This window comes from Chrysoperla carnea, chromosome 4 (assembly GCF_905475395.1).
Source record: "Chrysoperla carnea chromosome 4, inChrCarn1.1, whole genome shotgun sequence".
Taxonomy (NCBI): Eukaryota; Metazoa; Arthropoda; class Insecta; order Neuroptera; family Chrysopidae; genus Chrysoperla; species Chrysoperla carnea.
In genome coordinates, this window is record NC_058340.1 from 31,099,707 (window position 1) to 31,123,123 (window position 23,417).

The window sequence follows — 23,417 nt, forward strand, 5'->3', positions numbered from 1 at the left end:
ACAAATTATCGTATGAAAAATTTATTATGTTTTGTATTTTAAAATTATTTTGCAATAAGAAAGAATTTAACAATGAATTACTTCCAACTTTTATAATTTTTGTTTATTTTACTTCCTTTTTTTTTAACAAAACCAGCCAAGTGCAAATTTTTAACAGAGCCAACCCTGTATATATTTGTTTACACTATGTACCATAGAGGAAGTGTTATAATAAATAAATCTGTTTTATTTATTTAAAGAGTATGATGATAATTTAATGTTTTTTACATCCGTACTTAGAGACAATACTTTGGAATGTAGATTATTGTTGTTGCCCTGATAATTTTAGGGCTTTTTAAAAAAAATTATTTTTTCTTAAAGATGGGTATTTTTAAATTATGGCCGTAGTATGTGTCCAAATTTCAACAAAAAAGTTAATCTTATCCGATAAAAGATGTTACACTTCCCTTAAGGAAAATGGATTAAATTAAAGTCTCCGAAAGTATGAATTTTGGTAGCCCTAATGAGTAGGTGAGAATCTTCCACAAATACAAAGGGTTTTCATAAATACGGGATGTAAGTTCCCAAATATGCGTTAGTAGCTTAAGAAAGCGTATATCTGGGGGGGGGGGCGATTAAAAGTTTTCTTATTCACTAAGTCTGCTAAAATTCTAATAATAAAAAGCTCACAGTGGTTTTTCTATACAGGCGACTATTACACTAATATGCACTAAAATGTAAAAAAATTACGATAATATAATTTAGTTACAATTATTGTTATTTTTGGAGTCGGTGTCAGCCAAGAAAACAACTCTGACAGAACAGTTTGCTGCATTAACTTGGCTGACATCGACTCCAGAAATAAGAATAATTGTAACTAAATTATATTATCGTTATTTTTTTACTTTTTAATGCATATTAATTTGTTTTAGAATAGTTTTTTTTTGACGTTTTTTTTTTTTTAAACAGTTTTTTTATTTTGTGATTTTTAGTTAATCTGAAGTATACTAGCTAATTTGTCACTAAAAAAAGAATCATCAAAATCGGTTGGCGTGATATTGAGTTATTCGTCCATTTGTTGCTCACATACTTAATGCAAATTTTCTAAATTGAAATGGGACCACACGGGAAGCACCAGCTTTCAAATAAAAATAGAATCATCGAAATCGGCTTCCTCAGTCAAAAGTTCTGAGTTAACAAACATTAAAAAAATACAGTCGAGTTGAGAACCTCCTCCTTTTTTGTATTTGAAGTCGGTTAAAAATACAAGCGTGTGAAAGACTTAGAATTATGTACTCGGGACGGCTTTTGATCAAATTAACACGGAGTAGTTTCAGAGTAGTTTCAAAAAGCGTATCTATTAAAATAAATGATTTTCTAGTAATATTGAGTTTTTATATTTATTTTATTTTCTAGTAACGAATAACTCAAAATTAAGTGGCATTCACTTATTTAGTATAAAGGAATAATTTCATAGCTAGTGCGTTTGATTTTTCGTGCTGTGCTCGTATATCCTTAAATACTACATATCAGTCTAAATACAGAGGTCTTATGGCGTTTATATTTGTTTTATACTGTATTACGTTAACACAGACTGACTAGATTTTGTTAAAATAAAAAAGGGTCATTATTCATATTATATATGTTACAAATATAAATATAAGTTAGCATTTGTATAGTGTTAACATTAAACTCTAGCAAGAGACTACTAGGTACTATAACTCCTAGTATCAGGAGACATTTCGTTGTTGCTGTGTTTAAAAAAAGAATAATGTTTATATAATAAAATAATAGAAAGACCACCAACAAAACGTGTTCTTTGACTTTGTTGAGGTTCAATATAGAAAAGAACTGTAGATGAACAAAATCATAATGAAACTCCTAAAACCAGGTTTAATAAAAATGAACTGAGATACATCTTTTTAACTATATTTTATTCTAGTATAGTCTATTCACCAATGTAACCCATTTTCAAAGTATCCGGTGGATGGGGAAAACTCGGTAGATGGGGCAATTTTGATCCAAAAAGTATAAAAATCAGGTTAATTTAATGATTGGACCAACTGAAAATTACAATGTCAGTGAGTATCATGAGCAAAACTCCATTTTCAATTAAAAAGAGAGGAAGACACTTCAGAGAGTAAATCATTTGCTTATGCTTTGATCTTTTATTTTTTCCAAAAACAAACTATATGTTAAATACTGGCTCAAATCAAAGAGTCAACGCTTGAATTATAACTTTTGGTAAATACTCCAAGAGCATGGTTTTATCTCATACTTAAAGAATTCTGTACACAAGAATGAATAAATATATAAGTGGCATTACTGTTATTATATATAAGGGTTGCTTTTTCGTTATTATCTATTTCATTATTATTTGTGGGTATTTTGATAGTTTATCTAGAAAAAAATAATTTCTAGTCGAGAATTCTTGTAAATAATGGTCACATGTTTATATATATAAACTTATTATTTTTTCACTTGTTTTCTAATAATAATGATGTAGTGTTTGTATATTCAGGACATTTTTTTATTTAAACCAAACATGCGTTCCTTTGATGAAATATAAAATGATTATATTCTGTTCTATTATTTTATTCAGAACTGGTGTATCCATGTAGGCAAATTAGTCAATTTACTAAGAATGAAAGTCAATTTTATGGGATTTCGAGATAAAATTTAAAACTTTTCTAGAATGAAAAATAAAGTGAATATATTGTGTTCTATGATATTTATTTAGAACCAGAAAAATACTTGTTATCATTAGTTGTGTTATCATTAGTCAATTTTCTAAGAAAAAAAGATCAATTTTGCGGGATTACAATCTGACTTTCTCAATACATCGCCGTTGTACATAACACTGGATCAAAATGCTCCGTACAAAGGGGAGCACACGTAGAAGTGTACAAACAAACATAAAAATAATTGTGTAAATAAGAATGCAAAAAATTATAATCCGTTGAAAGTTATATTACATTTGTACAGTTCAAATGTATAACAGGCTAATTCATATAATTTCTGCCGAATGGGAAAAGTTTAATAAAAAATAGAACTCTCAATAGTCAACTCTCAATCGTCAAAGAATATGAAAAAATGATACAAAGAGACAACGGAAGAGAAAGCTCACAGCAGATGAATAATATTGCCGAAGATAATACTTTCAGAGTAACAGTATACCTATCTAGTTATCATAGATAGACTTGTGGTAGAAGAGGCGAGAATTGTATAGCAATTTTGACGGTAAATTTTAGTTTTTAAACAATTTGAAACACTGAAGAAGTTCAAAATAGAGCAAGTATGTTAGTAACGATATATTCTACTGATTTAGAAAAGTCCTTTTTTTTATTAATGTATTCATTGACGTTTCTATTTAACAATTATACCAACAGCCGGAGAACTTTCCCGAACCAAACCGATTTTACAGGTTCTAAGAAATAAAGAACTTGAAACTAAAGAGCTAAAAAATTATTTATTGATAGTTTTTTATTACGGGGGGTCCTAATTTATTAAACCTAAAGTCGCAAAATTTCTTAACCTCCATCTGACAAATAATGTTCTTTTCTTCACTAAATATTGACTTTCCTCTAATAGCATTATTATGAAGTAGCTTGTGGCTTTAAAAAATGCAAATTAAATAAGCTTAAATTAAAAAACATTGCTTTCATTAATGATTCTTATAAAATTTTTAATTATTAATTAAAGAAAAAACTATAAACATATATTCATTTTATACCATAAGTATTATATAGCATTAATGCTTTTAAAAAGCTTTATGCTACTTATGCTTCTACTCAAGCGTACGTCGTATATATAGTATATATAAATATATTAAATAACAACAATAGTTTTTGTTTGTAATTTAATTAATGTTTTTATATATTTTAATTCATTTACAAACTAAAAATATATAGCAAGTATAAGGATTACTTATTACTTATACAGAGACTATGACTGGGTAACGTATAATGTATGCCACTGTGACGTGCATTAAAATGTTTAATGAATTGTGTACTTTATACATTTTATATAAAATAAATTATATTATACATCCAGCATGATTTTTAAGTCTTTTAGAAATACATATTTATTTTAGTAAAGATAGAAGCTTACAGATGCGAATGAATTATACAGGAAGAAGTAAAGAAGTGTGAGGTTTTGAAAACAAAAATCCATATGTTTTTCCAAATAATCTTTTAATCGCCTTAATTAAAAGTATTTAAAAACAATGTTAGTACGGAAGAAAATTAGCGGTATAATTATTATAATATATTCGCTGTTCATTAAAAGGTATCAAAAAGTACCATATTGGCAATTTTGATAAACCATGTATGTACTTCAACTAAATTTGGGCCATACTTTTCATATTTATGATCAACATTAACCTAGCTCTAATAGCTTTCAGCGATGTGGAGTCTTGGTTTCGAAATTTAGCACATAAATGATAGCTAGCAAAAATTTTGACATTACAGCTGAAAAGAATGACCCAAAATTAGTGGGTTTCAAAAAACATTCCCATATGATCGGATCAAATTTGCCTGTGTTATCAAAAAAATTAAATTTTTTAACTTTATGACGTCATCAGAATCCAAAAAAATTAATTTTTGTCTATCACATCCAAATTTTATCCAATTTTCATAAACCAAGTGTGTAATCCTACTAAATTTGAGTCATACTTTTCATATTTGTGATCAAAATTAACCTAGCTCTAATAAGTTTCAAGAAAGAGGAGTCCTCTTCTCGGCATTTAGCACATAAGTGAATGTTAGCGAAAAATTGACATCACAGCTGAAAAGAATTACCTAAATTAGTGGGTTTCAAAAAAAATTCCAATAAGATCAGATCAAATTTGCCTGTGTTATCAAAAAAATTCAATTTTTTTACTTTATGACGTCATCAGGTATTTAAATCGTACCAGTGATTAAAAAAAAGTAGGATTTTAGTTACATTATTTATTTTGGTTTGATTGCGCACGTAAGAAAAAGTTTTCGTAGCAATCACTATTGCTAGTTGCTAATATCATCACATCTAATTAATTCCACAATTATCACCTGCTTCTGCGATTGTTTCCTCCAATGGTGCACTTTTGTCATAGTGGAATTTATCTTGTTGCCTTATCTTGCCTTTAACTTAATGAAACTTATCTCGATAAAATTAAGTGAACTGCCAATAGTACCTTCAACTTAAAAAACCATAAAAATTTTTGAAGAAATGAGAAGAGATAATCATGTACCTTCAAACTTTAATTTACCGTATTCATGAGTATTACCTTTACAAAACAATAAAAAATATAACATGAGATATTTCAACTTGGCAGGGACCATTGAAACGGGCATATTTTAAGAGCAATCAAGAAATATTATATTTTAAATGATGGTACGATTGACCAACTTTCCTTTACTTGGGCTTTGTAATATGAGAAAATAATTGAATTATGTAATATACTGAATTGCATTTTTGTGTAAAAACAAATAAATTTTTAGAAAATTCCATTCAAAAAATGTTTTTAATAAAAGCCAAGTAGGTATTTATTTTTTTTGTATATAGAAATATTTTAAAAATATTGTTTTCGTTTATTATTATATACGATTATATTTTATGTCTCTTAATTTTTCTAAACAATTCTTTGCATTAATTTTTAGTTTAATATTCTTTTGTTGATATATTTAACTGATGCTTATAACATATAAATTAAAAATTTAAAGTTCTCCCCGACACAAAATCAGGTCTCATCGATTCGTTTGGGGCATCGAAGCTCCTAAACGGAAAACCGATTTTGTTTTTTTGCTTTTTTGAAAGGTAATTTGATCCAGACAGTGGCTATGTTTAAAAAAATCTGCTTAGTCGTTTGAAGATCATCATTTCTAGTTTTTATCGGGTAAGGAATCCTAAGCACACACTTAAAATATATAGCTACTATGAACTCTCTTGATCAAGTAACCTTTCAAATAAAATCAAAAACAAAATCGGTTCATCCATTTAGAAGCTACGATACCACAGACAGGCACGCAGATATACAGACACATACATATAACTTATAGCAACCCTTTTTGTTAGTCGAAAGTTAAAAATTAAATCGTTTGCGTAAAAATTTAGGATTTAATTTGATTTCATTGAGTTGATTCGATAAATATCGTTGTGTGTGTGAAATAGCATACTGCCATTGAGTAAAAGCCTGCAATAAAAGCTCATACTCTAGAGGTATTTGTAACTGTTATCCCATTTGAATATAAATTTTTAATAGGCCTATTCTAAGTTATATTTTGCTCAATGTGAATAAGATCAGTCCCTAACCCGAAAAGTACCCAAAGAGCTTGAAAGCCCGAAAATGTAAATAACAATTTAACGATTTTTTTTAACGCAAATTCGATCGTGAGGCCATTTATACTATCGATGAAAGATATAAAATTGTAACAAAATTGAGAAATGGTCTATCAAGCAACAGGCTACCAAGCAAAAATGAATATAACTATCCTTTATAAGATTTATGTAGCACTGCCAGTTTTGTAGTGGCATAAATGGGGCTCAGATTTAAGAAAAAAATTTTTAAACCATTATAATTCGAAGAAATTTAAATGAAAATTACCGTATTATAGGAGGCTATAAATGTTTTTTGGGGAGATTCTAACATTTGATGAGAGTGCTGCCCTTATCAGAGTCCCAACACATTTTTCGATAGAGAAAACTGCCTTATAATCATTAGGAGGAAAGAACTTATTTATCAAAAAATAGAATCGATAAAGTACACACTTTACACGAATAAAATTAGTTTTGTGTTTTTGTTGTCGAATGAGTGATAACGATAGTTACAAGCAGTTGGTAGTTGTTATAGTGTTTTGTTTGAATAAAAAACACTCTCGCGTACACATACATATATTTAAAACTAATCGTCCTTTTTGTAAAACACAAATAGAAAAAAAAAAACAATCAAACAAAAACAACTTGCAAAAGGTAAACTGAAAATTGTTGCATGCATCATGTATTTTCTTTAATGAATTTTATTTTGTGTGATACATATAGTCCTGGTGCTGTATCTTCTTCTGTATACAAATTGATGACAAATTCCACACAAAACCTAAATTGATTTATATGAAAATCGTCATTAAACATTATATGATTAATGAGTACATATGTTTAGCCCCAAGTTTGTAACGCTTAGAAATATTAATGATAAACAAAACTTTGGTAAATGTATAAAATCACCTTCGCCTGTCTGTCTGTTTGTCATCACGATAGCTCGAACATCGAAAAGAGATATTTAGATAAAATTTTTGATAGCGAGCTCCATTAAAAGTTGTTTATTAAAAGAATATTAAATGTAAAAACTGTTTCTTATAAAAAGTAAACAACTTTGTTTTCCTATGAGGGTTCAAATTAGTTTCCATTTTCTCCAAAAACTACGAGAGATTGAGAATTTGTAGGCAGCTTCAAATATTGATTCTAATTTCATATTTAATCCATCCGGTAATATTAAGGGGGTCAAAGGCGTCAATTTTCAGATAGAAATTATTTTGTTAAAAATTTCGATTCAAAGCAAGCCTAGAAACGAAAAAAATCCTACAAAAATATTCAAGGACGTTTTCAAGGAAGAAATGGTCACTTTTTAATCATTCATGAATATTTTTTTTTTTTTTAATTTATCTTTTTAATAAAGATATTACAAGCACTGCTACTCAACACTTTATAGAGTATTTCAGTAACTAACTCAATCAATTGCTTATTTTCATTTCTATGCTAATTCTGGCGTTCAAGGGCTAAACATCAAATTTGTAAATCCACAAAAAAAAAAAATTTCGTCCAAAAATTGACTGTCAAGGATGCGCCTAATAACTATTTCTTAAACGAAAATTTCGACAGTGCTGTCGAAATAAAAACACTTTTCATCTGTATTTTCAATTAATAATAATCAATTTTAAGATTTTCGCGTAATTCATAAATTCATAAATCATGGAATATATATACTTCTATAAAATTTTCGTGTAGGATCGACCTTGAGAACATTCTCTCATATTTTTGCTATTCTAAAATGACTGGTTCTTTACGCTACGCCTAATTCTTTATCTATAAAAAAAATTCTATGATAATTTTAAATAATTAGAATTGAAAGCTGTGACGTACTAGAGCTAGCCATCTTACTGCGTGGTTTGGCAACAAAACAAATTTTTCACATATGGGAATGTACGTAGGTACACCCTAGTCGTGGACTTTCATTCAAGTAATTGTTTCTTCGATATTCTTCTGTGTCGATGCTTCAATACACGAAATTTATGTCAAACTCCAACTTTGCTCGGCTTTCAAAGATTTCCTTCATTGAAACTATTTTTTTTGTATAGTTCAATCTTTATTCATTCTACCTATAAAAAAACATAAACTCTAATAAATGTTGCTTTTGTCAGAGCTTATACAAAAATGTCTCTCTGCACAAAGCACCAAGACTAATAGAAATATATATTTTATATAAATAAGTTTTTACATAATAATTACCTTGGAACAAACCCAACAAGTACCAACAATGTTTCTTCTAAGTAATAATTATAATTACTTCTAGTTTTCATTTTAATGTTGCATTCGTTCATTCATTCAAACCGTAACTTGAGGCATAACCACACATTGCAAACACTAATTGCTTGGACAATAATTATACTATGTTGGTAAGTATATGATAGATATTAAGGTGGTTATTCAGGACAAGCAATTAGAGATTTTATAACGATGATTTCATAACATTTCATAACATTGTCATGGGTTTCAGTTATTTTGAATGTCTTGTAGTCTGGGATACGTATGACAAAACTCCGTGCGATATGACTACTCCAAAACTTTAACAACAGTCAAAGCTTTCGTCCTATGTGTCCACTTTGCATCGAGACTCGTTCTTGTAATGCCAATCAACAGACGCTATTTCAAAATAGCTGGATTGTCTAATATGAAAAGAGCAGATGGGTGACGATGTACCCATCTGTCATTTCTCAACCAGAAGTGGCATAGACGCCCCCAAATCATTAATTTCATGAAGATATGTGCATGTGGACAAAAATTGGTGCGAAGTGGAAGATAAGTTCATAGCTTACCATCCAGTTCATGTTTCATTATGCAGCGATCTCTTTAAATTTTCCCAATTTCAATTTTATGACTTTCTATCTCTCTCATGATTAGGGGAAGAGATCGAGTTTTGGTGCAAAATTTCAGATAAGAGAGGATATCTTTGCCTCGACGCAGCCATCAAGCATGTATCTTTCAATGTATCTCCCGGATCATTAAATGATCCTCATTTGTAAATACTGTAGTTCCTGATTGTGTCAAACTTATCAAAAAAAATTTATTTAAATTTATTTCTAGATATATCGTCCATTTATTTCTAGATACAAGAGAAGTTTTTAGTGAAATTAGTTTTAAATTTGAGCAGTGAAGCTGATATCTTCCGAACCATAATTCGGAACGAATTTTAGGTAACCGTTTATGATTTTTTCATACATGTGTGTTTTCATACAGTAATCCGCTTCTGTGTATTAATAGAATCCATGATGTTTTCCATTTCCTAATAAAATAATTTTTTCGTAAAGATAAATGTGGAAAATGATGTAAAATTCGAAAATGGCCGCCGCTTGACGTTCTGCAGCAGTGTATTCCATCGCGGTAATTTTCCATCACTTTTCGCACGTTTCGGGGGAGCGGGTTATTTCGGCTATAATATTGCGGATGCTAACAAGCAAAAGTATTCACAGAATTCTAATTTACAGAGTTGGAAACATAGGAAATATAGATCACCCTTATCAATTGAATAAAAAAAAATTCTATTAGGCTTTACATTTAATTACCTATGATTTATTTATTTTTTCTAGGAATTGCTGGTCCACGGGGACGTCCTGGTAAACCTGGACAAAATGGCACACCGGGGATTCCAGGTATAACAGCATGGAGTGTCCGTGTCAACGATACACAAAAGCTATTAATACCACCATCAATTGCATCAGGTAAATAAAACTCGTTTATGTATAGAATGATCAAATTGGGTTGATATATATTTGTTTTTAGATAAAATGCCCTGTACTAACTCAAGGTCTAAAATTAAAAGAAATCTTATTGGTATCTTTTACTGTTTTGTCTTTATTCTAATTTAAGAATATATAAAGCTCATGTGTGATGATCAGCTTTTATATATATTTAATAGATTAATTCATAAAGATTGTTCCATAACTTTAGAAGTAGATGTCTGCAATTTTAATATTTTATTTCCATTAACATTGTAATCAATGTTGCCTTCTACACCCGGCAGCTGGAACTATGTACTTTTATCGATTATCAATTTAACTTTTACTATACAAAAACACAAAATCTTGCATTATGTTCGCATAATCACTTTCACAATATCATTACAATCAATAGTTCAATTTTGATTCCGGAAACTCGGTTATAATTTTCCATTTTTCCTAGAAATGAAAATCATATAATAATAGATTTTTGAATTTAAAATGCATGCTCGCAATATTAGATAGGAAAATGGCTTTCTGTGAAACTTTTTCTAACCCACCCTAAAATGTTCTTTGGATCATAGCTACACATATATCTATAGTACCAATATGGCTAGGAAATGGCTTTCTGTGAAACTTTTTCAAACCACCCCCAAAATATACTTCAGATTGTTCTGAATAAAAGCTGTCATGGCCACAAAATTTCTTAACGAGTAGTTTTTGAGCCAATATTTTCTGTTTGGTACGGTGATTTAATGACACCCTGTATACATTGTCGGTAACATATACAAGATACTTTAAACTTTTTGTAATTGGTTATTATTTTATCCAATATAAATTATTGGTCGGAAAATGTCATCATCAGAATTTAAAAACATTCTTCTTGAGAAAATGTAGAAAATATAATCGAATGTGGTTTTATATTTATGTTAAGGTAACGATCAAACTTATGTGTCGATACTACATACTGATGTACGAAAAATATTATTATATTATATTAAATAGAAGCGATTGATGCCAAAATCGTTTTGCAACGCAAATCTGAAGGAAGATTAAACAAAATGTTCACAAAGTGCCTTTACAACGTTCTACCATGCCTTAGACTATGTTTTAAAGTGAGGCGATTTATCTAATTATTACAATGATTACTAAAGTAATGTAGTGACTTTTTAGGACACCTTATAAAAAGTGTTGTAATCAAAAATCTGACTGGAATACGTTTACATAGAAATTTGTTTAAAATCAAAAAAGAGGATGGCAGAAGTAGAAAGTGTATGTAAAAAGAGCTTCAAAAACAAAATTTTATACACAATTAAACTACCAAAGATAAAATTTGCCTGATAAAGCCAAGTAATATAGCCTGATCATTTTTCCAAAAGATTAAACTCCTACCAACAATCGTGCTGTCTTTCCAAAAGTAATTCTATCTAGTGTTTAAAACAACAACTAATATCAATAGTTTTTAACTAATAAAATAAATTATATTTATGTCTTTTTTTTTTAAAAGTTTAACATAATAAATGATATAGTATAATTTTTTTTTTGCATTCCGGTTGTAATTTACTAGTAAAAACGCTAACGTGATGTAACAGTAAACTGATTAAATCGTCAGTGAGAAGTATAGTTGATAACATAACTTGTATCATTTTGTTTTTATTTCTAAAAAAATACGATTTCTTGTCGTTGATGTTGACAAAATCAGTGCCAGATCAAGCAAAAAAAATATAGTCTTGGTTATGCTCTTTTTATGGTACTAGCATATAATAAACAAGTGAAATTTAAAAAACCCTTCGACAAATTTTTCGTATACGGAACCCCAAACTCGCACTTGAAACATATATAAGAACACTCCCCATTAAATTACCTTTTTCTCTAAAAACATTTGGAAGATCGTTGCCAATTTTTTATTTTTATTTTCGGGTACGGAACCCTAAACTCGTACTTTAAAGATAGGCATAGCTAAGAACACTCTCCGTTGAATTACCTTTCAAACAGACAGGCACTATGATGCCACAGACAGACATACACATGCACTCACAGACACACACACATAGAGGTCAAACTTGTAACACCCCTTTTTTTTAGTTCGGGGGTTTAAAATGGTGTTACTGATTCTCTTTTTTAGCCTCAATGTAGAAACTATGTGGCAACAGAAAAGGGACAATGCTATTGCTGTGTTATAAAACTATCCTTATCTATTTACACTTAATGTAAATAGTGTACCATAGCAAACAATAAACATAATGGCATTTATTTATCAAAAATATTTTCAACTTTATTTTGATAAATTTATCTACTAAAATAATACTATCCCATTTTATCTACCATATGAACGTTAATTAAATACCATTATAATCCAGTATGTTTATCGTATAGATTTTTATACCATGCATATATGTAATATACAAGGTATACAAAGTTTAGTCCCAAGTTTGTAACGCTTAAAAATATTGATTCTAAGCAAAAAATTTTGGTATAGGTGTTCATAGAATCACCTAATTAGTCCATTCCGGTTGTCCGTCCGTCTGTGGACACGATAACTCAAAAACGAAAAAAGATATCGAGCTGAAATTACAGCGTACTCAGGACGTAAAAAGTGAGGTCTAGTTCGTAAATGAGCATCATAGGTCAATTGGAACCGTTAGAGATAGAACAAAAGTTTAAATGTAAAAAATGTTTCTTATAAAAAAAAAAACCAACTTTTGTTTCAACATTTTTTCGTTAACATCACTCTTTACCCGTGAGGGTGTCAATTAGGCGGAAATTTTATCGTATGTACTATACTTGAATATCAGTTATGTATGTGTCACATGTATGTATGTGTTATGTGATAAAGAAATCAACACTGACTATGCATGGTATTTCAACAATTAATTCAGTCAATTGTTTGTTTTCACTTGTTTAACAATAAAGGTAAATGAAATCCCTTTATAGCTTCTATAAAAAATTTTTTTATAAAAAATTTCTATTCAATTATATTTTATATTTGGTGAATGCGAGTTAAATTAAATCAAAGCATATACAGAGGTACGAAGTGGTTTGGTACAATACAGATGTGGTATAACACCCACCTAATACACCCTCAATCACTCCTGTTTCTTGAATTCGAAACGGTGTATAAGTTTATATTTTCGGTGAAAATATGACCAATGATATTTAACCCTTCGTCCATTCCGTGAAATTTCCGCACAGAGTTGGTCACATCGACTTGAAGGAAAAAATATTTTTGAAAACTGTAGCAAGTTGAAAAAATCTGAAAAATTCATAATTTGAAAATAAATAAAATTATATTCAGAAATTAAATAAGAATAAATTAAAGAATTATGAAAAAAAGGGGGTGGAGGCTGTAAAACCGTGGTCTGTAAAGTCCAGTGAAGCGGGCGGGAATCAATCTAGTAATTTATAAAGCATACATGAAAACATTGATTACCAAAATAACGTAACCCTAAACTAGAAAAAAAAACTTTTAAATGTGGCACAATGCTTATCTCGCGATAGACGAAGGGTAAAGATAAAAATTTTAAAATCAAAAAAATGCCTATTCATTTTACCTACCTTTATAAAAGGAAATCATAATATAATCAATTTTAAATAAAACATAAAAATATGAAAAAGAAGAAAAAAAAATATGAATCTTAAAAATACTCTTTTCTTGAAATTCTCATTCATCAACTCCAAACTAAAATGTAGTATGTACGGCTATTAAACAGCTTTAACAAAAGTAATAAATCAAAGAATTTTCAGATTATAACGATCATATCTTCGTTCGTTTCTCTCCTTTTTGTCTGGTAATTCTTGGAATAAATGAATGAAATTCAATTGTTCCACAAATATACAAAAGACAAACAATAAATCATAACATATAGCGAAAGCATTCTGATATTGTACATTTGTTAGAAACCAGCCAAGCTTTTAGTCCAGTTATAGGAGTTTTTACCCAAACATTTAACATGTAAACCCATAATGAAGTGAGAGTTAATAATGTGAGCTTAATAGTTAAGAAAATGAAGGGTTTTACTAGCAAAGCCCGAGCAAATCATAGTATCACGTTAGATCTCTATCTCTATATGTTATAATTGCGAAAGTAAGCATGATTGTTTGTTTGTTTGTTTGTTACGCTTTCACGCTAAAACTAGCGAATGGTTTTTAAGGATACTGTACAGCAATATAGCTCATATTTCAGAATAACACATGAGATATAATTTATAAATGATATTAAAAAAAAATAAAGAAATAAAGTTTAATCTGACATTTACTATTTTAAATATTTACAGAAATTTGTAATTTATGATTTAAAATGATGATTATAGATGAAGCAGATGTATAATCATCATTTTGAACTATAATATAAAGTATTCTGTAAACATTTAAAATAGTAAATGTCAAACCATTCACGGCCAACTTTTCTGATATACTCAATAAACTATAACTGTTTTACATTTCACAAAACTGAAAACTGTGCGCATCAAGAGAGGTGGAAGCAGAAATCGGTGTTGTTTACTTTTAAGCCCAAACTAGCGTATCAATCTAGTGAAATAATAAATGGTTCTTCGGCTTTCCTGTTTAGTTTTCGCGTTGCAAGAGTCGAAAGTGTTGTAAAAATACATTTATACTCAAATCAAAAAATTTTCGTGTTAGTAGCAATGAAGTTTTGATAAAAGTCTACGATGGACTAGTACCGACGCAAAAAGTAAAAAAGTGTGTTTTTACGTCACAGAAAAAACACATTGGTTGGAAACGTTTAAAATATTTAAAAATCATAATAACTTTTTCTTACCAAACGCACATTAAATCTGCAATTTTACTGGATTAATTGGATGATACGCGAATTTAAAAGAATAAGAAAAAATAGAAATACACAGAAAAATATTCTTTGTGAATAGATATAAATATTTGATGATATTGAATTGAATGAATAAAAATATTTATCAGGCTTTGATAGAAAAAAAAAGAAAAACTTTGAGAAGTAGGATTTAAGGAAAATGGATAGTATTGAATTTTGTTTGCGTTTGTTTACGATCGTAAGATTAAATCATTTTAAATGTGTTTTTAAATAATATTTGCATTAAAAGCTGATCTAAGTAACTATTTTTAGAATTTCTTAGAAATATCACATGATTATTATAGAATACTTATGTAATATTTACAATGTATTGTATTGAAATAAAATTACAGCAATACTATCCGATAGAAGTGAAATTTACAAAATTAAAGAAACCCCCGGCAAATTTTTCTGGTACAGAACCCTAAACTCGCTCTTGAAACATACCTACATACTCTCCATTAAATTACCAATTTCCTTAGAGCCTTCTCCAACCTAAACCGATTTTGAGAATCATCGTCAAATTTTTAGTTGTTCCGGGTACGGAACCCTAAACTCGGTTAATCCGTTTAGGCGCTAAGATGAAACTGACAGACACACAGGCAGACAGACATACAAATTTTGTTTTTTAATCATAAATTGAAAAAATTTTGTTCACATGGATAATTTATTTGGAAAAAAAAGAGGATATTAAAAGATAATTTTTCGACATTCTTATGAAGAATTTGAAATAAAACCAACCTAGTTTATTGAACCAACACTCAGAATTTCTAGTGATTTGTCGAAATGATTTATTAAATTACCTTTCGAAAGAAAATTTCACTAAAACAAAGTAAATTCATATTGGTAATAAAAAAAGCCGTAAATAAGAGGTAAAGTTCAATACCTACCCATTTATGAGGTTCATACTAAATAATTAACTCCGATAGAAAACATGTCTTATCCGATAATGAAATGAAGAAAAATTTACACATTTTTCTGATAAATTGTTGCATTTATATTAATGGGTTCTTTATTACATGGCTACCGTAAAAGCAGTTATCTTTAGATATTTTAGAAAATTGATTATTACTTTCAATGAGCAACTAAGCTGTTACGAAATGAGATTAAAAAAAATTTACTTTATAGAAATTTTTAATACATTTTACTTTAAAACTTTCTCCGAATATGGAATTAGTATTAATTCCATAGAAAACAGAGAACAGACGATTACAAAAATGTTACCTCATCACGAGAGTTGTAGGTCTCAAATATATAGAAATTTTGTATCCCTTTATCTTATCCCGCCTCGTTTCTATCATTGAAATTTGTATCTAATCATGTTTCTATCGTCTGAACCCACTTTGTTTTTATAGATTAATATTTTTTTATCAATAATTTGAAGTAATAATAGACTTCTTTGGTCGGTTTCTGATTGGTAAATTTTCATATATTAAAAATGACAAAGATTGATTGTAAAATATATCGTCTTATCGTTAATTATCGAAAATCAGGATTCTGAATTTCGTCTCGTTTGTATACCTCGGTGTAACCTAAATTTTTCGGAAATCAAATAGCATAGAAAAGAAAATAAGAGTTACCCAAACATTTTTTTTTTAGGGTGAAGATGTAACTGATAAATATTCAATAAAAACACACTGTATAAATACAAATACCAATAAAAAGTAATTGAAACATTTCCTTTAATAAAAGTAAAATATATTTCTTATCTAAATGTTACAAAGGAGGTTTAGGGTATTAAATACTTTGTCAAAACTATTAAACAAATTTTATAATTTTCACTTCTACTAATATGCAATTTTGTTTCTACAATATACATTACACGTTGGCTCACTGAAATTGCGATTTTCAGTAGAAAGTTATACTCTCTCTCATTGCTTAAAAGTTAGTTTAACCCATCAGAACTCATCAGTTATGAGCATTTTGTTCACGCTCCATTTAAAACATGAATAACTTTTATTAGCGGACCATCTCTAGCGATCGTAATTTAAATACGATTTAAATAAAATTTGAAACCGAGAAGAGTTTTGGAATTTGAAAGGTCAAGTTCGTTCACGAGAAATATCTTCAGATAAACAATGGGGGAGGGATTGCGCAAAGTACAGAATTGTTTTCAAAATAAGAATTATTTTTGTATTTTTTGACTATTTTTAAGCAAAAAAGTACTCTTGTAATTTTCTAAGCGCTTAGTTTTCGAAATAAAAATTCTTGAAAAATTAAAAAAGCAATATTCGATTTTAAGAAAAATGCGTTGTTTTTTCAATTTCTGAGAGTATTTGCTTTGCCAACGCAACCCCTGAGCTACGAATTTTTTTCAAATGGTTTCTGTTTTTGAATCTTTTTCAGATTTTTTCCAACTTTCTAAAGTTTTAAATATTATTTTTTTCAAGTCCTTCAGAAATTGTGAGCAATTTTTTGGTATGTTTGTTATGTAAATTACAGATATTGTGCTAGTTCAGCACATCGAACACAGGTAGTATCATTTCAATGGACCACCTTGTATCCTATAACAGAGATAATTTTAGACAAGTTTAAAAAGTATAAGGATGTATAAAGTATACATTAAGTACACGTGCTAATTAACATCGTGTTCAACCCTTTTATATTAACTGTGAACATAAATATTTTATCTTTGTTATAAAGATATAAACTGACATGATATAAAACATGGTATGTTTTAATTGATTTGACTTGCTAACGTTTTTAGTATTATTAGGTACAAGTTATATGGAAATACTACAAATTTGTAATTATTTCTTTGCAGATTCAGATGTGAAAATGTTCAAACAATCAAAATACATTTTAATTTAATTTAACGGAAAGTTTTTGTAGGCGTTATAATCTGTGGATACAGTCAGGTGCAATCAATATGAACTAAAAGTGATCCAAGTATCATTTTCTTGAAATAAAAATTTTTTTTGGCACCTGGGTACAAAAATAACGAACTTTGTCCAAATTATTTCAAACTATACACATCCTTGCCATATGTGATCATTTTCATGAGAAAACTCAATGTTTTAATAACCCAACATTTAGACGATAATTTCTAGAGGATGGATAAGAATTGTGCGGACAAGGCTATAGAAGAGTAACAGAAACAACTATAGTAGAGTATTGTGAACAACTGATCACACACTCAAATAGTATCATTTGAAAAGAAATGGTAAACACTGTTCATTTTCTAAATAACGTGAACCTTTAAGTTTTCGTTTCATTCTATTTTTGGAACGTCTATAGATGTGATATTAGTATTATAGTTTGACTAAATGCATAAAATCTTAACTTTTTGAAAACGGAAAAAAATACAATTATTACATAATTGAAAATGTGTATTATAGTGTTTTTACAAAACTATTGTTGGCAGCACTCATAAAATATAAATAAATCATATACATGTTTATAAAAGTTATACAGGCTTTTGAAAAAGGTTTTTTTTTTATAGTAGTTATTATTTTATATACTTTATTTAAGAGCCTAAAGTTTATATAACAAAAACTTTTTTTGTGTTGTTGCTTTTATATTTTTTACAGTCCAAGCTCTTCCGGCAGTAGCAATGCATGTCACAAAACGCCTAATAATGACAATTCGAAAGATCATTTTGCTCACGCTCGATTTAAAACATTTATTTTTATTTTTCAAATGATATTTGTGGTAGAAACTTTTTCTATCCTCCCATAATTCTATCTATTTTCGATTTTTTCAGATTTTGAATCATCAGTTTTTAAAATATCTAAAATTTAAAGTCATTTAAAAATTCTGAGAAATTCTCTCATCATGAGACTAAAGGTGTACTTAAGCAAAAATATATTAATTTTGGGGCCTGTTTGTGTACTTTCGCTAGTTTAATATAAGTCGCACTCAGTAAATTAAAAAAACTTGTGATAGAAATATGGTGTAATTAGTCATAATGAATTAAATCATTTAGATTAGTTCTCTGCTCTAATATTTTCACTCTCAAACATCATTAAATATATAAGTTTATATAAAAATATGTAGAGGTTATAATTTACAAAATCAAAAATTAATTAACGAAAAATATTTGACGCGTATGTAGAACGCGTGAGCAAATCTCTCATCACGCGATTGAAGATTTTCGAACGGATGATGCGAGTGCTGAAGGGTTATAGATAATGCAGTTTGGCAGACAGGCAGAGTAGGTTTAGTAAATAAATTTCACTCTTTGGATATGTAACACAAAAGCAAAAAAAAATTTGTTTTATTGTTTTATGACTTACTTGTACTACTATGGGAGCTTGGATTGTTATTTTTTCCTACTATATAAAAGTGGAGGATTTACTGACTGACATAAATGTAACAGTTGTTCCGTCATAAATATATAAAATACGATTTTATTTGTATCTATATCCATATGTCCTTTTATTAACTCGAAAATTATTTGAGATTTTTTTTTTTCGATATTTTTCACATACTTTGACGAAGGATATGAAGTCTCTCTCAATATGAACAGCCAGGGTTTTTAGGCATACAAAAATCTAATTTTAAAACTGTAGAATGTCAATCTTTTTTATTCCATTTTTAATATTTTTTTATAATCTGAGGTTTTTTTAATGATTGGTTTCAAAAATTGGAGGATTCAGAGGACACTAAGTAGAATAGAGGATCTTGTCCTTGTGAAACTCCTATAGAATTTTGTCCTTGTGAAACTCCTACTGATATATCAACTAAGAAAAAAAAAACTAATTTTTTTTATCAAATGTAAAACAGATTTTACTCTACTTTGCATACGATTACATTTTTCCATTTTTCAACTTAAACTATATACAATATCTAATGACGATGGAGCTTTCCTGACAGAGAGAGAATTGAAACAAATGGTAGCTGGACAACAGTTGGTAAGATACAATACTCAATTAAATTAAAGATTTAGATTCAATTAAATTCGTGAGTTAAACTATATACAATATCTGATGACGTTGTGGCTTTTTTGACACAGAACTGAAACAAATAATAGCCGAACTACGAACCGTTGGCAAGATAGAATACGCAATTCAGTGAAAGATATAAATTCAATTAAATTCGTGAATGTTTGATGGAATACTGGAAAAAATTATTATTTTAAAAAATGATGTCAGTTTAGTACCATAAATAGATAATAATCTATAATATAAAAATGAATCGCTGAATGTGTTGCTAAGCGCAAATCTCGAGAGCAGCTGAACTGATTTTGATAATTCTTTTTTTATAATATTGCTTGAAGTACGAGTATGGTTCTTACGAAGAGAAAAATTTAAAAAATGTCCTAAAAAAATCTAAAAACAACACTTTTCTATATTCCCGTACAGAAGATTCGTAATAATGATTAAAAGTCAATTTGAACTATAATACCATACCATAAAGTTTAACTGTTTGTAGAGGGCTTCCGGGAAAGCAAAACAATTGAGTGTCGTTAGTATCGTATAAATATAAATGTCAATATTTATCAATGTTTATACTATTGTAACATTACTCAAAAACAAATTGTCTATGGTAAAATGTCAATTGAAATGTAAACGTCTCTTTGCTGTGCATCTATAATATTACTAAATCTAAAAAATTTTTATAAAATTAGAAAAGTGTTCTTTGTTTGTGACTTACTTAATATGCCTCCTATAAGGCGGTGGACAAATTTAGGCAGAAGAACCCGAAATGCTACGAATCAAATTAATTATCAATCTAATCGTACTGCCCAGGAACGTGAAGATCGCAATAAAAAAATTCGGTTAAGGTAGTGTCAACACAATGAATTGTTGACTTATTAACTTTTTTTTGTCTTACTTGCTGACCCGGTGTCCCGAATAGCAGAATAAGTATTTAAAAAAAACGTACGAAGTTCTCCGGGTCAGCTAGTGACATATATTTCTATCCTATAGCATAAAGTATAATTATATTATCTTGGTAGGGTAAATATTATCCACATAAAACAGATGCAGTTTAATTATGTATAAATGAAGTAAATATTCACATGTTAACGTATATATAAATGACAAGAAAATTTATTTAAACGTTCAATTTCAAACTTTATTTCAAAAATGGTATACCTACCATTGCCATGTCATAAGAAGTAATTAAATTAGTAATATAATAATTACAATTTAACTAAAGATCAAATAATTCTAAGAAAATTAAACTTTCTCTCAGTCATTTGTTCCTACTTGTGTATAAAACTTGGCACAGCTTTAATTGGGAACAGTTAAATTTAGGTACATCACTTTGAATCTTGAGATTATTGTGAGAAAATTTACTTTTTTAGCGATGAATAGCATTAGACCTTGAAACGACCCATAGGCTAATTTGACTTTAAAGAAACCTTTTGCATAGTTTTTTTCCTTCTCTTAATTTTTTCTGCTCTTTCACAAAGTGTTCTTATAGAAAAAACGAAGTTTCTCTTTAAATGCCCTTCAAAATGATCTTCAAGAACAAATCCAGTAACTATACTTTTGGGGAATCATATTAAACGTAGGATCTTTCAATTTCATAATGATTGTTTTGCACAAAATATCTTGAAATGTCAACCAAGACTAATCTAAATTTTTGCCTATTTTAATATTAAGCCTCAAGGTCAAAGTAAATATTTCAAAGAAAATTTTGGCAGTTAATATACAATTTCACGATATCGAGTAACTGGATAAAACAATAGAAAATTAGTTTATACCAAAACTAGAATAATATTATTGACCTAGTATCAAACAAATCGTGTCTATATTTGTGCATATGACATTCAGGCTAATATCCAATTTAAAATATTATTGGTTCGTATTACCCTGATGATCTTTATACATTGTTTTATGTATATTATCTCCAAAAAAAATTGGGACACATTAAACTGAGTCAGCATATGTGCATTTGTACATTCCTTCGAGGTTGATCTCTTGAGAACCCTAATTATTGTCGATTTTAACTTAATGGGATCTTTTTCGGTGGATCAAAGTTAGTTTAAATTCAAGTTTTCACACACATCGAAAGAAAAAACGAAAATAAATTGTTGTTTTCGATTTGTATAAAAATTATTAGTTTCGATCCAAAAATTACGAAAATCGCATTAATTTTAACGTACGAATATCTTATTTTAATTATCATCTAACCCAATATTTGGATTTCAGAAGATAATTTAGTTAATGGTATAGACTTATCTGAAAAAAAAAACCATTCATGGAACAAATTGATTCAAATTAATTTAATTAAAAATAACCATGAAAACTTTTTGATAGGAAAACTATTAGTCCACCGTGCGTAATGCAGGTATGTCTATAAAACATGTTTCGGCCTTATTTAAACCTATTCAAATTATTTTATTTTGCGGCGTAGAGCCGATTATAGTTGTTCACAAAAATATAATCCTGTGGTTTGTCTGTTTGTGAATGACCGTCATTAAATTTCATATTTATATCTATATTTGACAGCTAAAAGGCGTCAGTCGTCAGTCACTTAAGGATAATTATTTATAAAAAATAAAATTGGTGGCACTACCACAGAATAGACAAACGAATAAAAAAACAAGAAATATATAAAAAGGCGAACATCATACCAATAAGCAACATAATTTTATAATCCTCCATGCATAGACATCGATTGTAATTATTATAAACATTGAATATAATAATAATTAGGTAATCAGCCCACTGGTTGAGCAAAGACTTCCCCTAATAGTTGTATATTTTCTCTGTCTTCGACTTCGCGCATCCATAGATCACTTGCAAATTCCTCTATCTCGCCCCTCCATCGTTTAACTCTTCTCCTTTTACAATAGGGTATTATCGTTAGTCAAAAATAAATCATGAAATTTGAAAAAAGTTAAAATTTATGTAAAAATATACTTAAATATTCTGATTTCGAGTCATAAAAGCACATTTTTCTTTTAAAATATTAAAATTAAAAATCGTAATCTTGATCATAGTTTGTAAGTCTCTTGGGTAATGCGAGAGCAAAGCCACATCATCCGCAAATCGTAGATTGGAGAGCCTGACGCCATCGATCTCCAAACCGAGATTTTCCATTGCAATTCAGACAGTTTGTATTCTAAAACTGTCTTAAACAGATTTAGTGAAAGTGTCCTACTTGTCCTGCATAGAGGTTGTTTGAGTGTTTCAAACCAAATTTTTTTCCTTTTTTGTGTCTTTTCGTTGTTATATATTTAAATATGTGTTTGTTTAAGCTTTCATGTAAATTGAAAATACAAATAAAATTTACATTTGGTGTTGTATTTACAGAATACAACATATAAAACAACGATTCTATTCCAACAATATTGTATATATAGTGTTTTTTATTTCTAACATCATTATTATGGAAATATTATTGTGTTGTTTTTATAAGTAATAATATTCTGTTTTTTTACAAATTACATACGGGTTTTGAAATATGTTATTTTTATTTGTGTGTACGAGTGTGTTAATTGTGGTAAAGCAAATTACCTATTCTGAATGGAAATAAAAGGGGATATGGAAACGATTTGATTTGATTCGTTATCTAGTGTATATGTTATTTATTGGACCAAAAATATAAAAAAATAACAATAATAAAATTCGTTCTCTTTTCTCGACTGGGTATACTAAAAGCAATTAACAGGTTTAAAATCTTTATTAGAACGTTTATTCGAATGAAAATTAGAGATACATTGGCTGTCTACCACTTCGTAAGAGCGTTTATTA

General features: G+C 28.7%; 1 protein-coding gene across 1 annotated transcript in view; it reads left to right on the forward strand.

Annotated features, from left to right (window-relative positions):
- The window catches only part of LOC123298661, a 164,391-nt gene that overhangs the window by 115,355 nt on the left and 25,619 nt on the right, over window positions 1-23,417 (forward strand). The window contains exon 5 of the mRNA XM_044880754.1: window positions 9,819-9,950. Coding sequence (XP_044736689.1) covers window positions 9,819-9,950 — 132 coding nt within the window. The remainder of the gene's footprint in view (window positions 1-9,818; window positions 9,951-23,417) is intronic.